At 43.9% G+C, this 15,725-nt stretch overlaps 5 protein-coding genes across 5 annotated transcripts; all 5 read left to right on the top strand.

The window, feature by feature from the left end:
- Window positions 1-232: 232 nt before the first annotated feature.
- On the top strand, window positions 233-1,165 carry LOC149130262 (uncharacterized). The gene has a single exon (XM_089345864.1). It carries the CDS (start codon window positions 233-235, stop codon window positions 1,163-1,165), a length of 933 nt encoding a protein of 310 aa, XP_089201990.1.
- A 2,782-nt stretch (window positions 1,166-3,947) lies between these two features.
- LOC149130261 (uncharacterized) lies at window positions 3,948-4,379 on the top strand. The gene has a single exon (XM_089345863.1). It carries the CDS (start codon window positions 3,948-3,950, stop codon window positions 4,377-4,379), a length of 432 nt encoding a protein of 143 aa, XP_089201989.1.
- A 2,923-nt stretch (window positions 4,380-7,302) lies between these two features.
- Window positions 7,303-8,235, top strand: LOC149130260 (uncharacterized). The gene has a single exon (XM_089345862.1). The coding sequence runs from the start codon at window positions 7,303-7,305 to the stop codon at window positions 8,233-8,235; it is 933 nt and encodes a 310-aa protein (XP_089201988.1).
- A 2,779-nt stretch (window positions 8,236-11,014) lies between these two features.
- Window positions 11,015-11,761, top strand: LOC149130259 (uncharacterized). Its single transcript, XM_089345861.1, has one exon. It carries the CDS (start codon window positions 11,015-11,017, stop codon window positions 11,759-11,761), a length of 747 nt encoding a protein of 248 aa, XP_089201987.1.
- Window positions 11,762-14,369: 2,608 nt separating this feature from the next.
- On the top strand, window positions 14,370-15,302 carry LOC149130258 (uncharacterized). The gene has a single exon (XM_089345860.1). The coding sequence runs from the start codon at window positions 14,370-14,372 to the stop codon at window positions 15,300-15,302; it is 933 nt and encodes a 310-aa protein (XP_089201986.1).
- Window positions 15,303-15,725: the final 423 nt, after the last annotated feature.

Raw genomic sequence — 15,725 nt, 5'->3', positions numbered from 1 at the left:
AGACTAACTTCCTAGTTAACCTGCCTTTGATATTGCTGCACCTCTTATGTGTCCATAGGTTGCACCGGGTACATCTTATAGAGTTACTACCTACTCCTTTTCTACATACTGAGCAGGGCCATATACCTGAAGGGGTTTGTGTTTTATCTACCTTCCTATCATAGAGCAACATGAGAAGGGCATGCGTCCACCTGAAATATTCAAGTTAGGGAAAAACCTCAAAATTAACAGAATGTTGATAAAAAGGACGATTGATCGTTACCAGGAAACTTCTTCGATGAAAGATAGACAAAGATCAGGCCATCCCCTCACCTCCAGAACACCTAAACTCATCAAAAATGTTAGGGAAAAAATCAGACGAAATCCAAGAAGATCCATGAGTAGAATGGCAAAAGAAGAACAAACATCGCCAAGGACTACGCGGAGGATATGCAAAAGTGACCTAAAGTTGTCACCCTATAAACTCCAAAAGAGACAGCTTCCCTCCACGCCCACAATTGAAAAGAGACTCAGCGGAAGCAGACTCTTGTTGAACCGTATTAAAGATGGCACGCTCCGTAACATCATCTTTAGTGATGAAAAGTTATTCTCAGTTCAACAGTCTCACAATCATCAAAATGACCGAATCCTTGCTAAAAGTATTGAGGCAATACCTGGTAATGCAGGAAAGGTTTTCAGAACCCATAAACCAGCATCAGTGATGGTCTGGACAGCCATTTCTGAAAGAGGGAAAACTCCACTTGTTTTTGTCCCTCAAGGAATCAAGATAAACAAAGAACGGTACATCGAGGACATTCTGGAAGGCGCATTGATACCATGGTGCAATTCGGTGTACGGTGATGAAGTTTGGACTTTCCAACAAGATGGGGCGACGAGCCACACGTCTCGATTAACACAACAGTGGTGTAGAGACAACTGTCCGTCCTGGATCAGCAAAGAAGAATGGCCTCCCTCATCACCTGATCTTAACGCTCTTGATTATTGTTTGTGGTCAATTCTGGAGAATGAAGCCTGCTCTACTCCTTGCCAAAATATTGGAGCTCTAAAGAAAAAATTGACCAAGTGCTGGGTTAAAATACCCTTAGATGTTGTGCTTGCTGCTATAGATGACTTCCCAAAAAGACTTTGTAGTGTTGTGAAGGCACGAGGTAAACATTTTGAATAAAAGATACACCATATTGTTCCTTGGCCATTTGCAAAGCATATTTTGTAATAGTGGGTTGTTAAATAAATTTTTGTCGGGATAAATCTGTGTTTTATTTTGTAACAGTATTTATGCCCCACCCTGTAAAAGCCTAGCGTTTGTTCTATGGTTCTCTGGGGACGTAAACACACCAACATCGGTTGTTTCGCAATGGTGGGGTGGGACACAAACATACACACACGCACACACACGACGGGCTTCTTTCATTTTCTGTCTACCAAATCCACTCGCAAGGCTTTGGTTGACCCAGGGCTATAGCAGAAGACACTTGTCCAAGGTGCCATGCAGTAGGACTGAACCCAGAACCGCCACTATTGCGCCTATGTATTTTGAATTTAGTTCACGGACTCCCAGGGGACTACCAGGGGTCGGCGGATCCCAGATTGGGAACCAATGGTTTAATCATGTGTAGTAAACACGCGCACGTATGCACAAACATGCATACACACACATACGCTCTCTGTCTGTCTGTCTCTGTCACACACACACACACACACACACATTCACAATTCCCATCCACTCTCTCCCTTTCTCTTCTGTTTCTGCTTCACACACACATACACACAGTGAGTCACCCGTTCAATTACTTACACACACACAGGCGCACACACGCATTGACGCAAACACACACATGAACGCACGCATTCACACATACACGCACATGAACGCACGCATTCACACATACACGCACATGAACGCACGTATTCACACATACACGAACATGAACGCATGCATTCACACACACGCACACGCACACATTAGCTATGACAGAGTTGTCTCCCTTACTCCACAAATCTTTCTCTTTGCCTCAGACGAAATCTGACAAACTCCCATAATATATTCCATGTGTTTTGCCTGAAACCGTAAGGTCGCCATTTTGGCGATCTTAATGGCGACCTTACGAATAATATTTTTCATTTTCAACCTCGTATATCGTACGAACTAGGGATTTTGACCATTAAATCTTGGAGTCAAAATGCAGATTTATACTCAAGGATTTACGGGAGACAGACAGAAAGATAAATAAATAGATAAATAGATAGATATATAGGTGGACAAATAGATGCATAGATAGAGAGAGAGAGAGGGAGAGACAGACAGTGGGTGGGGACGAACACATACAAAGACACACACACATACACACACAGATATGCGCGAGCGCGCATTTCTTTTTTTTGTTTGTTTTTTCCCAGCAAAGTTGTTTTACACTAATTTTTTAATTTCGTTTTTGATAACAAACAAGATGAAGACACTTATCCATCCATTGTAAATAAAGTACGTAATTCCTCATCTCAAAAATATAGAATAATATTTGTCTTTTGCTATGTTCCCAACACCATTTTAATATCCCAATTGTCCTTTATTGTTCTTAATACCATCTGAATACATCATCATCATCATCATCGTCGTTTAACGTCCGCTTTCCATGCTAGCATGGGTTGGACGATTTGACTGAGGACTGGTGAAACTGGCTGGCAACACCAGGCTCCAATCCGATCTGGCAGGGTTTCTACAGCTGGATGCCCTTCCTAACGCCAACCACTCAGAGAGTGTAGTGGGTGCTTTTACATGCCACCGGCACAAAAGCCGGTGAGGCAGTACTGGCAACGGCCACTCTCAAAATGGTGCATCTTATGTGCCACCCGCACAAGAGCCAGTCCAGGGGCACTGGCAACGATCTCACTTGGCTTGCCTGGTCTTCTCACGCACAGCACATTTGCAAAGATCTCGGTCAGTAGTCATCGCCTCGGTGAGGCCCAATGTTCGAAGGTGTTGCCTCACCACCTCATCCGAGGTCTACCTCTTCCATGGGTTCCCTCAACTGTTAGGGTGTGGCACTTTTTCACGCAGCTATCCTCATCCATTCTCACCACATGTCCATACCAGCGCAATCGTCTCTCTTGCACACCACAACTGATGCTTCTAATGTTCAGCTTTTCTCTCAAGATACTTACACTCTGACGGGTATGCACACTGACATTACACATCCAGCGGAGCATACTGGCTTCATTCCTTGCGAGCTTACGCATGTCTTCAGCAGTTACAGCCCATGTTTCACTGCCATGTAGCATGGCTGTTCGTACACATGTGTCATACAGTCTGCCTTTTACTCTGAGTGAGAGTCCCTTTGTCGCCAGCAGAGGTAAGAGCTCTCTAAACTTTGCCCAGGCTATTCTTATTCTAGCAGCTACACTTTCAGCGCACCCACCCCCACTACTAACTTGGTCAGCCAGATAGCGGAAGCTATCGACTACCTCTAGTTTTTCTCCCTGGAATGAGATAGAAGTTGTTTCCTGTTTGTTTACAGTGTTTATTGCACCTGAACATCTGCCACATACAAAAACTAACTTCCTAGTTAACCTGCCTTTGATATTGCTGCACCTCTTATGTGTCCATAGGTTGCACCGGGTACATCTTATAGAGTTACTACCTACTCCTTTTCTACATACTGAGCAGGGCCATCTACCTGAAGGGGTTTGTGTTTTATCTACCTTCCTATCATAGAGCAACATGAGAAGGGCATGCGTCCACCTGAAATATTCAAGTTAGGGAAAAACCTCAAAATTAACAGAATGTTGATAAAAAGGACGATTGATCGTTACCAGGAAACTTCTTCGATGAAAGATAGACAAAGATCAGGCCATCCCCTCACCTCCAGAACACCTAAACTCATCAAAAATGTTAGGAAAAAATTCAGACGAAATCCAAGAAGATCCATGAGGAGAATGGCAAAAGAAGGACTATGCGGAGGATATGCAAAAGTGACCTAAATTTGTCACCCTATAAACTCCAAAAGAGACAGCTTCCCTCCACGCCCACAATTGAAAAGAGACTCAGCGGAAGCAGACTCTTGTTGAACCGTATTAAAGATGGCACGCTCCGTAACATCATCTTTAGTGATGAAAAGTTATTCTCAGTTCAACAGTCTCACAATCATCAAAATGACCGAATACTTGCTAAAAGTATTGAGGCAATACCTGGTAATGCAGGAAAGGTTTTCAGAACCCATAAACCAGCATCAGTGATGGTCTGGACAGCCATTTCTGAAAGAGGGAAAACTCCACTTGTTTTTGTCCCTCAAGGAATCAAGATAAACAAAGAACGGTACATCGAGGACATTCTGGAAGGCGCATTGATACCATGGTGCAATTCGGTGTACGGTGATGAAGTTTAGACTTTCCAACAAGATGGGGCGACGAGCCACACGTCTCGATTAACACAACAGTGGTGTAGAGACAACTGTCCGTCCTGGATCAGCAAAGAAGAATGGCCTCCCTCATCACCTGATCTTAACGCTCTTGATTATTGTTTGTGGTCAATTCTGGAGAATGAAGCCTGCTCTACTCCTTGCCAAAATATTGGAGCTCTAAAGAAAAAATTGACCAAGTGCTGGGTTAAAATACCCTTAGATGTTGTGCTTGCTGCTATAAATGACTCCCCAAAAAGACTTTGTAGTGTTGTGAAGGCACGAGGTAAACATTTTGAATAAAAGATACACCATATTGTTCCTTGGTCATTTGCAAAGCATATTTTGTAATAGTGGGTTGTTAAATAAATTTTTGTCGGGATAAATCTGTGTTTTATTTTGTAACAGTATTTATGCCCCACCCTGTAAAAGCCTTGCGTTTGTTCTATGGTTCTCTGGGGACGTAAACACACCAACATCGGTTGTTTCGCAATGGTGGGGTGGGACACAAACATACACACACGCACACACACGACGGGCTTCTTTCATTTTCTGTCTACCAAATCCACTCGCAAGGCTTTGGTTGACCCAGGGCTATAGCAGAAGACACTTGTCCAAGGTGCCATGCAGTAGGACTGAACCCAGAACAGCCACTATTGCGCCTATGTATTTTGAATTTAGTTCACGGACTCCCAGGGGACTACCAGGGGTCGGCGGATCCCAGATTGGGAACCAATGGTTTAATCATGTGTAGTAAACACGCGCACATATACACAAACATGCATACACACACATACGCTCTCTGTCTGTCTGTCTCTGTCACACACACACACACACACACACACATTCACAATTCCCATCCACTCTCTCCCTTTCTCTTCTGTTTCTGCTTCACACACACATACACACAGTGAGTCACCCGTTCAATTACTTACACACACACAGGCGCACACACGCATTGACGCAAACACACACATGAACGCACGCATTCACACATACACGCACATGAACGCACGCATTCACACATACACGCACATGAACGCACGTATTCACACATACACGAACATGAACGCATGCATTCACGCACACGCACACATTAGCTATGACAGAGTTGTCTCCCTTACTCCACAAATCTTTCTCTTTGCCTCAGACGAAATCTGACAAACTCCCAGAATATATTCCATGTGTTTTGCCTTAAACCGTAAGGTCGCCATTTTGGCGATCTTAATGGCGACCTTACGAATAATATTTTTCATTTTCAACCTCGTATATCGTACGAACTAGGGATTTTGACCATTAAATCTTGGAGTCAAAATGCAGATTTATACTCAAGGATTTACGGGAGACAGACAGAAAGATAAATAAATACATAAATAGATAGATATATAGGTGGACAAATAGATGCATAGATAGAGAGAGAGAGAGGGAGAGACAGACAGTGGGTGGGGACGAACACATACAAAGACACACACACATACACACACAGATATGCGCGAGCGCGCATTTCTTTTTTTTGTTTGTTTTTTCCCAGCAAAGTTGTTTTACACTAATTTTTTAATTTCGTTTTTGATAACAAACAAGATGAAGACACTTATCCATCCATTGTAAATAAAGTACGTAATTCCTCATCTCAAAAATATAGAATAATATTTGTCTTTTGCTATGTTCCCAACACCATTTTAATATCCCAATTGTCTTTTATTGTTCTCAATACCATCTGAATACATCATCATCATCATCATCGTCGTTTAACGTCCGCTTTCCATGCTAGCATGGGTTGGACGATTTGACTGAGGACTGGTGAAACCGGCTGGCAACACCAGGCTCCAATCCGATCTGGCAGAGTTTCTACAGCTGGATGCCCTTCCTAACGCCAACCACTCAGAGAGTGTAGTGGGTGCTTTTACATGCCACCGGCACAAAAGCCGGTGAGGCAGTACTGGCAACGGCCACTCTCAAAATGGTGCATCTTATGTGCCACCCGCACAAGAGCCAGTCCAGGGGCACTGGCAACGATCTCACTTGGCTTGCCTGGTCTTCTCACGCACAGCACATTTGCAAAGATCTCGGTCAGTAGTCATCGCCTCGGTGAGGCCCAATGTTCGAAGGTGTTGCCTCACCACCTCATCCGAGGTCTACCTCTTCCATGGGTTCCCTCAACTGTTAGGGTGTGGCACTTTTTCACGCAGCTATCCTCATCCATTCTCACCACATGTCCATACCAGCGCAATCGTCTCTCTTGCACACCACAACTGATGCTTCTAATGTTCAGCTTTTCTCTCAAGATACTTACACTCTGACGGGTATGCACACTGACATTACACATCCAGCGGAGCATACTGGCTTCATTCCTTGCGAGCTTACGCATGTCTTCAGCAGTTACAGCCCATGTTTCACTGCCATGTAGCATGGCTGTTCGTACACATGTGTCATACAGTCTGCCTTTTACTCTGAGTGAGAGTCCCTTTGTCGCCAGCAGAGGTAAGAGCTCTCTAAACTTTGCCCAGGCTATTCTTATTCTAGCAGCTACACTTTCAGCGCACCCACCCCCACTACTAACTTGGTCACCCAAATAGCGGAAGCTATCGACTACCTCTAGTTTTTCTCCCTGGAATGAGATAGAAGTTGTTTCCTGTTTGTTTACAGTGTTTATTGCACCTGAACATCTGCCACATACAAAAACTAACTTCCTAGTTAACCTGCCTTTGATATTGCTGCACCTCTTATGTGTCCATAGGTTGCACCGGGTACATCTTATAGAGTTACTACCTACTCCTTTTCTACATACTGAGCAGGGCCATCTACCTGAAGGGGTTTGTGTTTTATCTACCTTCCTATCATAGAGCAACATGAGAAGGGCATGCGTCCACCTGAAATATTCAAGTTAGGGAAAAACCTCAAAATTAACAGAATGTTGATAAAAAGGACGATTGATCGTTACCAGGAAACTTCTTCGATGAAAGATAGACAAAGATCAGGCCATCCCCTCACCTCCAGAACACCTAAACTCATCAAAAATGTTAGGGAAAAAATCAGACGAAATCCAAGAAGATCCATGAGTAGAATGGCAAAAGAAGAACAAACATCGCCAAGGACTACGCGGAGGATATGCAAAAGTGACCTAAAGTTGTCACCCTATAAACTCCAAAAGAGACAGCTTCCCTCCACGCCCACAATTGAAAAGAGACTCAGCGGAAGCAGACTCTTGTTGAACCGTATTAAAGATGGCACGCTCCGTAACATCATCTTTAGTGATGAAAAGTTATTCTCAGTTCAACAGTCTCACAATCATCAAAATGACCGAATCCTTGCTAAAAGTATTGTGGCAATACCTGGTAATGCAGGAAAGGTTTTCAGAACCCATAAACCAGCATCAGTGATGGTCTGGACAGCCATTTCTGAAAGAGGGAAAACTCCACTTGTTTTTGTCCCTCAAGGAATCAAGATAAACAAAGAACGGTACATCGAGGACATTCTGGAAGGCGCATTGATACCATGGTGCAATTCGGTGTACGGTGATGAAGTTTGGACTTTCCAACAAGATGGGGCGACGAGCCACACGTCTCGATTAACACAACAGTGGTGTAGAGACAACTGTCCGTCCTGGATCAGCAAAGAAGAATGGCCTCCCTCATCACCTGATCTTAACGCTCTTGATTATTGTTTGTGGTCAATTCTGGAGAATGAAGCCTGCTCTACTCCTTGCCAAAATATTGGAGCTCTAAAGAAAAAATTGACCAAGTGCTGGGTTAAAATACCCTTAGATGTTGTGCTTGCTGCTATAGATGACTTCCCAAAAAGACTTTGTAGTGTTGTGAAGGCACGAGGTAAACATTTTGAATAAAAGATACACCATATTGTTCCTTGGCCATTTGCAAAGCATATTTTGTAATAGTGGGTTGTTAAATAAATTTTTGTCGGGATAAATCTGTGTTTTATTTTGTAACAGTATTTATGCCCCACCCTGTAAAAGCCTAGCGTTTGTTCTATGGTTCTCTGGGGACGTAAACACACCAACATCGGTTGTTTCGCAATGGTGGGGTGGGACACAAACATACACACACGCACACACACGACGGGCTTCTTTCATTTTCTGTCTACCAAATCCACTCGCAAGGCTTTGGTTGACCCAGGGCTATAGCAGAAGACACTTGTCCAAGGTGCCATGCAGTAGGACTGAACCCAGAACCGCCACTATTGCGCCTATGTATTTTGAATTTAGTTCACGGACTCCCAGGGGACTACCAGGGGGTCGGCGGATCCCAGATTGGGAACCAATGGTTTAATCATGTGTAGTAAACACGCGCACATATACACAAACATGCATACACACACATACGCTCTCTGTCTGTCTGTCTCTGTCACACACACACACACACACACACACATTCACAATTCCCATCCACTCTCTCCCTTTCTCTTCTGTTTCTGCTTCACACACACATACACACAGTGAGTCACCCGTTCAATTACTTACACACACACAGGCGCACACACGCATTGACGCAAACACACACATGAACGCACGCATTCACACATACACGCACATGATCGCACGCATTCACACATACACGCACATGAACGCACGTATTCACACATACACGAACATGAACGCATGCATTCACGCACACGCACACATTAGCTATGACAGAGTTGTCTCCCTTACTCCACAAATCTTTCTCTTTGCCTCAGACGAAATCTGACAAACTCCCATAATATATTCCATGTGTTTTGCCTGAAACCGTAAGGTCGCCATTTTGGCGATCTTAATGGCGACCTTACGAATAATATTTTTCATTTTCAACCTCGTATATCGTACGAACTAGGGATTTTGACCATTAAATCTTGGAGTCAAAATGCAGATTTATACTCAAGGATTTACGGGAGACAGACAGAAAGATAAATAAATAGATAAATAGATAGATATATAGGTGGACAAATAGATGCATAGATAGAGAGAGAGAGAGGGAGAGACAGACAGTGGGTGGGGACGAACACATACAAAGACACACACACATACACACACAGATATGCGCGAGCGCGCATTTCTTTTTTTTGTTTGTTTTTTCCCAGCAAAGTTGTTTTACACTAATTTTTTAATTTCGTTTTTGATAACAAACAAGATGAAGACACTTATCCATCCATTGTAAATAAAGTACGTAATTCCTCATCTCAAAAATATAGAATAATATTTGTCTTTTGCTATGTTCCCAACACCATTTTAATATCCCAATTGTCCTTTATTGTTCTTAATACCATCTGAATACATCATCATCATCATCATCGTCGTTTAACGTCCGCTTTCCATGCTAGCATGGGTTGGACGATTTGACTGAGGACTGGTGAAACTGGCTGGCAACACCAGGCTCCAATCCGATCTGGCAGGGTTTCTACAGCTGGATGCCCTTCCTAACGCCAACCACTCAGAGAGTGTAGTGGGTGCTTTTACATGCCACCGGCACAAAAGCCGGTGAGGCAGTACTGGCAACGGCCACTCTCAAAATGGTGCATCTTATGTGCCACCCGCACAAGAGCCAGTCCAGGGGCACTGGCAACGATCTCACTTGGCTTGCCTGGTCTTCTCACGCACAGCACATTTGCAAAGATCTCGGTCAGTAGTCATCGCCTCGGTGAGGCCCAATGTTCGAAGGTGTTGCCTCACCACCTCATCCCAGGTCTACCTCTTCCATGGGTTCCCTCAACTGTTAGGGTGTGGCACTTTTTCACGCAGCTATCCTCATCCATTCTCACCACATGTCCATACCAGCGCAATCGTCTCTCTTGCACACCACAACTGATGCTTCTAATGTTCAGCTTTTCTCTCAAGATACTTACACTCTGACGGGTATGCACACTGACATTACACATCCAGCGGAGCATACTGGCTTCATTCCTTGCGAGCTTACGCATGTCTTCAGCAGTTACAGCCCATGTTTCACTGCCATGTAGCATGGCTGTTCGTACACATGTGTCATACAGTCTGCCTTTTACTCTGAGTGAGAGTCCCTTTGTCGCCAGCAGAGGTAAGAGCTCTCTAAACTTTGCCCAGGCTATTCTTATTCTAGCAGCTACACTTTCAGCGCACCCACCCCCACTACTAACTTGGTCAGCCAGATAGCGGAAGCTATCGACTACCTCTAGTTTTTCTCCCTGGAATGAGATAGAAGTTGTTTCCTGTTTGTTTACAGTGTTTATTGCACCTGAACATCTGCCACATACAAAAACTAACTTCCTAGTTAACCTGCCTTTGATATTGCTGCACCTCTTATGTGTCCATAGGTTGCACCGGGTACATCTTATAGAGTTACTACCTACTCCTTTTCTACATACTGAGCAGGGCCATCTACCTGAAGGGGTTTGTGTTTTATCTACCTTCCTATCATAGAGCAACATGAGAAGGGCATGCGTCCACCTGAAATATTCAAGTTAGGGAAAAACCTCAAAATTAACAGAATGTTGATAAAAAGGACGATTGATCGTTACCAGGAAACTTCTTCGATGAAAGATAGACAAAGATCAGGCCATCCCCTCACCTCCAGAACACCTAAACTCATCAAAAATGTTAGGAAAAAATTCAGACGAAATCCAAGAAGATCCATGAGGAGAATGGCAAAAGAAGGACTATGCGGAGGATATGCAAAAGTGACCTAAATTTGTCACCCTATAAACTCCAAAAGAGACAGCTTCCCTCCACGCCCACAATTGAAAAGAGACTCAGCGGAAGCAGACTCTTGTTGAACCGTATTAAAGATGGCACGCTCCGTAACATCATCTTTAGTGATGAAAAGTTATTCTCAGTTCAACAGTCTCACAATCATCAAAATGACCGAATCCTTGCTAAAAGTATTGAGGCAATACCTGGTAATGCAGGAAAGGTTTTCAGAACCCATAAACCAGCATCAGTGATGGTCTGGACAGCCATTTCTGAAAGAGGGAAAACTCCACTTGTTTTTGTCCCTCAAGGAATCAAGATAAACAAAGAACGGTACATCGAGGACATTCTGGAAGGCGCATTGATACCATGGTGCAATTCGGTGTACGGTGATGAAGTTTGGACTTTCCAACAAGATGGGGCGACGAGCCACACGTCTCGATTAACACAACAGTGGTGTAGAGACAACTGTCCGTCCTGGATCAGCAAAGAAGAATGGCCTCCCTCATCACCTGATCTTAACGCTCTTGATTATTGTTTGTGGTCAATTCTGGAGAATGAAGCCTGCTCTACTCCTTGCCAAAATATTGGAGCTCTAAAGAAAAAATTGACCAAGTGCTGGGTTAAAATACCCTTAGATGTTGTGCTTGCTGCTATAGATGACTCCCCAAAAAGACTTTGTAGTGTTGTGAAGGCACGAGGTAAACATTTTGAATAAAAGATACACCATATTGTTCCTTGGTCATTTGCAAAGCATATTTTGTAATAGTGGGTTGTTAAATAAATTTTTGTCGGGATAAATCTGTGTTTTATTTTGTAACAGTATTTATGCCCCACCCTGTAAAAGCCTTGCGTTTGTTCTATGGTTCTCTGGGGACGTAAACACACCAACATCGGTTGTTTCGCAATGGTGGGGTGGGACACAAACATACACACACGCACACACACGACGGGCTTCTTTCATTTTCTGTCTACCAAATCCACTCGCAAGGCTTTGGTTGACCCAGGGCTATAGCAGAAGACACTTGTCCAAGGTGCCATGCAGTAGGACTGAACCCAGAACAGCCACTATTGCGCCTATGTATTTTGAATTTAGTTCACGGACTCCCAGGGGACTACCAGGGGTCGGCGGATCCCAGATTGGGAACCAATGGTTTAATCATGTGTAGTAAACACGCGCACATATACACAAACATGCATACACACACATACGCTCTCTGTCTGTCTGTCTCTGTCACACACACACACACACACACACACATTCACAATTCCCATCCACTCTCTCCCTTTCTCTTCTGTTTCTGCTTCACACACACATACACACAGTGAGTCACCCGTTCAATTACTTACACACACACAGGCGCACACACGCATTGACGCAAACACACACATGAACGCACGCATTCACACATACACGCACATGAACGCACGCATTCACACATACACGCACATGAACGCACGTATTCACACATACACGAACATGAACGCATGCATTCACGCACACGCACACATTAGCTATGACAGAGTTGTCTCCCTTACTCCACAAATCTTTCTCTTTGCCTCAGACGAAATCTGACAAACTCCCAGAATATATTCCATGTGTTTTGCCTGAAACCGTAAGGTCGCCATTTTGGCGATCTTAATGGCGACCTTACGAATAATATTTTTCATTTTCAACCTCGTATATCGTACGAACTAGGGATTTTGACCATTAAATCTTGGAGTCAAAATGCAGATTTATACTCAAGGATTTACGGGAGACAGACAGAAAGATAAATAAATACATAAATAGATAGATATATAGGTGGACAAATAGATGCATAGATAGAGAGAGAGAGAGGGAGAGACAGACAGTGGGTGGGGACGAACACATACAAAGACACACACACATACACACACAGATATGCGCGAGCGCGCATTTCTTTTTTTTGTTTGTTTTTTCCCAGCAAAGTTGTTTTACACTAATTTTTTAATTTCGTTTTTGATAACAAACAAGATGAAGACACTTATCCATCCATTGTAAATAAAGTACGTAATTCCTCATCTCAAAAATATAGAATAATATTTGTCTTTTGCTATGTTCCCAACACCATTTTAATATCCCAATTGTCTTTTATTGTTCTCAATACCATCTGAATACATCATCATCATCATCATCGTCGTTTAACGTCCGCTTTCCATGCTAGCATGGGTTGGACGATTTGACTGAGGACTGGTGAAACCGGCTGGCAACACCAGGCTCCAATCCGATCTGGCAGAGTTTCTACAGCTGGATGCCCTTCCTAACGCCAACCACTCAGAGAGTGTAGTGGGTGCTTTTACATGCCACCGGCACAAAAGCCGGTGAGGCAGTACTGGCAACGGCCACTCTCAAAATGGTGCATCTTATGTGCCACCCGCACAAGAGCCAGTCCAGGGGCACTGGCAACGATCTCACTTGGCTTGCCTGGTCTTCTCACGCACAGCACATTTGCAAAGATCTCGGTCAGTAGTCATCGCCTCGGTGAGGCCCAATGTTCGAAGGTGTTGCCTCACCACCTCATCCGAGGTCTACCTCTTCCATGGGTTCCCTCAACTGTTAGGGTGTGGCACTTTTTCACGCAGCTATCCTCATCCATTCTCACCACATGTCCATACCAGCGCAATCGTCTCTCTTGCACACCACAACTGATGCTTCTAATGTTCAGCTTTTCTCTCAAGATACTTACACTCTGACGGGTATGCACACTGACATTACACATCCAGCGGAGCATACTGGCTTCATTCCTTGCGAGCTTACGCATGTCTTCAGCAGTTACAGCCCATGTTTCACTGCCATGTAGCATGGCTGTTCGTACACATGTGTCATACAGTCTGCCTTTTACTCTGAGTGAGAGTCCCTTTGTCGCCAGCAGAGGTAAGAGCTCTCTAAACTTTGCCCAGGCTATTCTTATTCTAGCAGCTACACTTTCAGCGCACCCACCCCCACTACTAACTTGGTCACCCAAATAGCGGAAGCTATCGACTACCTCTAGTTTTTCTCCCTGGAATGAGATAGAAGTTGTTTCCTGTTTGTTTACAGTGTTTATTGCACCTGAACATCTGCCACATACAAAAACTAACTTCCTAGTTAACCTGCCTTTGATATTGCTGCACCTCTTATGTGTCCATAGGTTGCACCGGGTACATCTTATAGAGTTACTACCTACTCCTTTTCTACATACTGAGCAGGGCCATCTACCTGAAGGGGTTTGTGTTTTATCTACCTTCCTATCATAGAGCAACATGAGAAGGGCATGCGTCCACCTGAAATATTCAAGTTAGGGAAAAACCTCAAAATTAACAGAATGTTGATAAAAAGGACGATTGATCGTTACCAGGAAACTTCTTCGATGAAAGATAGACAAAGATCAGGCCATCCCCTCACCTCCAGAACACCTAAACTCATCAAAAATGTTAGGGAAAAAATCAGACGAAATCCAAGAAGATCCATGAGTAGAATGGCAAAAGAAGAACAAACATCGCCAAGGACTACGCGGAGGATATGCAAAAGTGACCTAAAGTTGTCACCCTATAAACTCCAAAAGAGACAGCTTCCCTCCACGCCCACAATTGAAAAGAGACTCAGCGGAAGCAGACTCTTGTTGAACCGTATTAAAGATGGCACGCTCCGTAACATCATCTTTAGTGATGAAAAGTTATTCTCAGTTCAACAGTCTCACAATCATCAAAATGACCGAATCCTTGCTAAAAGTATTGTGGCAATACCTGGTAATGCAGGAAAGGTTTTCAGAACCCATAAACCAGCATCAGTGATGGTCTGGACAGCCATTTCTGAAAGAGGGAAAACTCCACTTGTTTTTGTCCCTCAAGGAATCAAGATAAACAAAGAACGGTACATCGAGGACATTCTGGAAGGCGCATTGATACCATGGTGCAATTCGGTGTACGGTGATGAAGTTTGGACTTTCCAACAAGATGGGGCGACGAGCCACACGTCTCGATTAACACAACAGTGGTGTAGAGACAACTGTCCGTCCTGGATCAGCAAAGAAGAATGGCCTCCCTCATCACCTGATCTTAACGCTCTTGATTATTGTTTGTGGTCAATTCTGGAGAATGAAGCCTGCTCTACTCCTTGCCAAAATATTGGAGCTCTAAAGAAAAAATTGACCAAGTGCTGGGTTAAAATACCCTTAGATGTTGTGCTTGCTGCTATAGATGACTTCCCAAAAAGACTTTGTAGTGTTGTGAAGGCACGAGGTAAACATTTTGAATAAAAGATACACCATATTGTTCCTTGGCCATTTGCAAAGCATATTTTGTAATAGTGGGTTGTTAAATAAATTTTTGTCGGGATAAATCTGTGTTTTATTTTGTAACAGTATTTATGCCCCACCCTGTAAAAGCCTAGCGTTTGTTCTATGGTTCTCTGGGGACGTAAACACACCAACATCGGTTGTTTCGCAATGGTGGGGTGGGACACAAACATACACACACGCACACACACGACGGGCTTCTTTCATTTTCTGTCTACCAAATCCACTCGCAAGGCTTTGGTTGACCGAGGGCTATAGCAGAAGACACTTGTCCAAGGTGCCATGCAGTAGGACTGAACCCAGAACCGCCACTATTGCGCCTATGTATTTTGAATTTAGTTCACGGACTCCCAGGGGACTACCAGGGGTCGGCGGATCCCAGAT

The sequence above is a fragment of the Octopus bimaculoides genome, chromosome 30 (assembly GCF_046866305.1).
Source record: "Octopus bimaculoides isolate indiv1 chromosome 30, ASM4686630v1, whole genome shotgun sequence".
NCBI lineage: Eukaryota > Metazoa > Mollusca > Cephalopoda > Octopoda > Octopodidae > Octopus > Octopus bimaculoides.
Note: the sequence above shows the minus strand (reverse complement) of the source record. Positions and strands in the feature narration are given on the sequence as shown.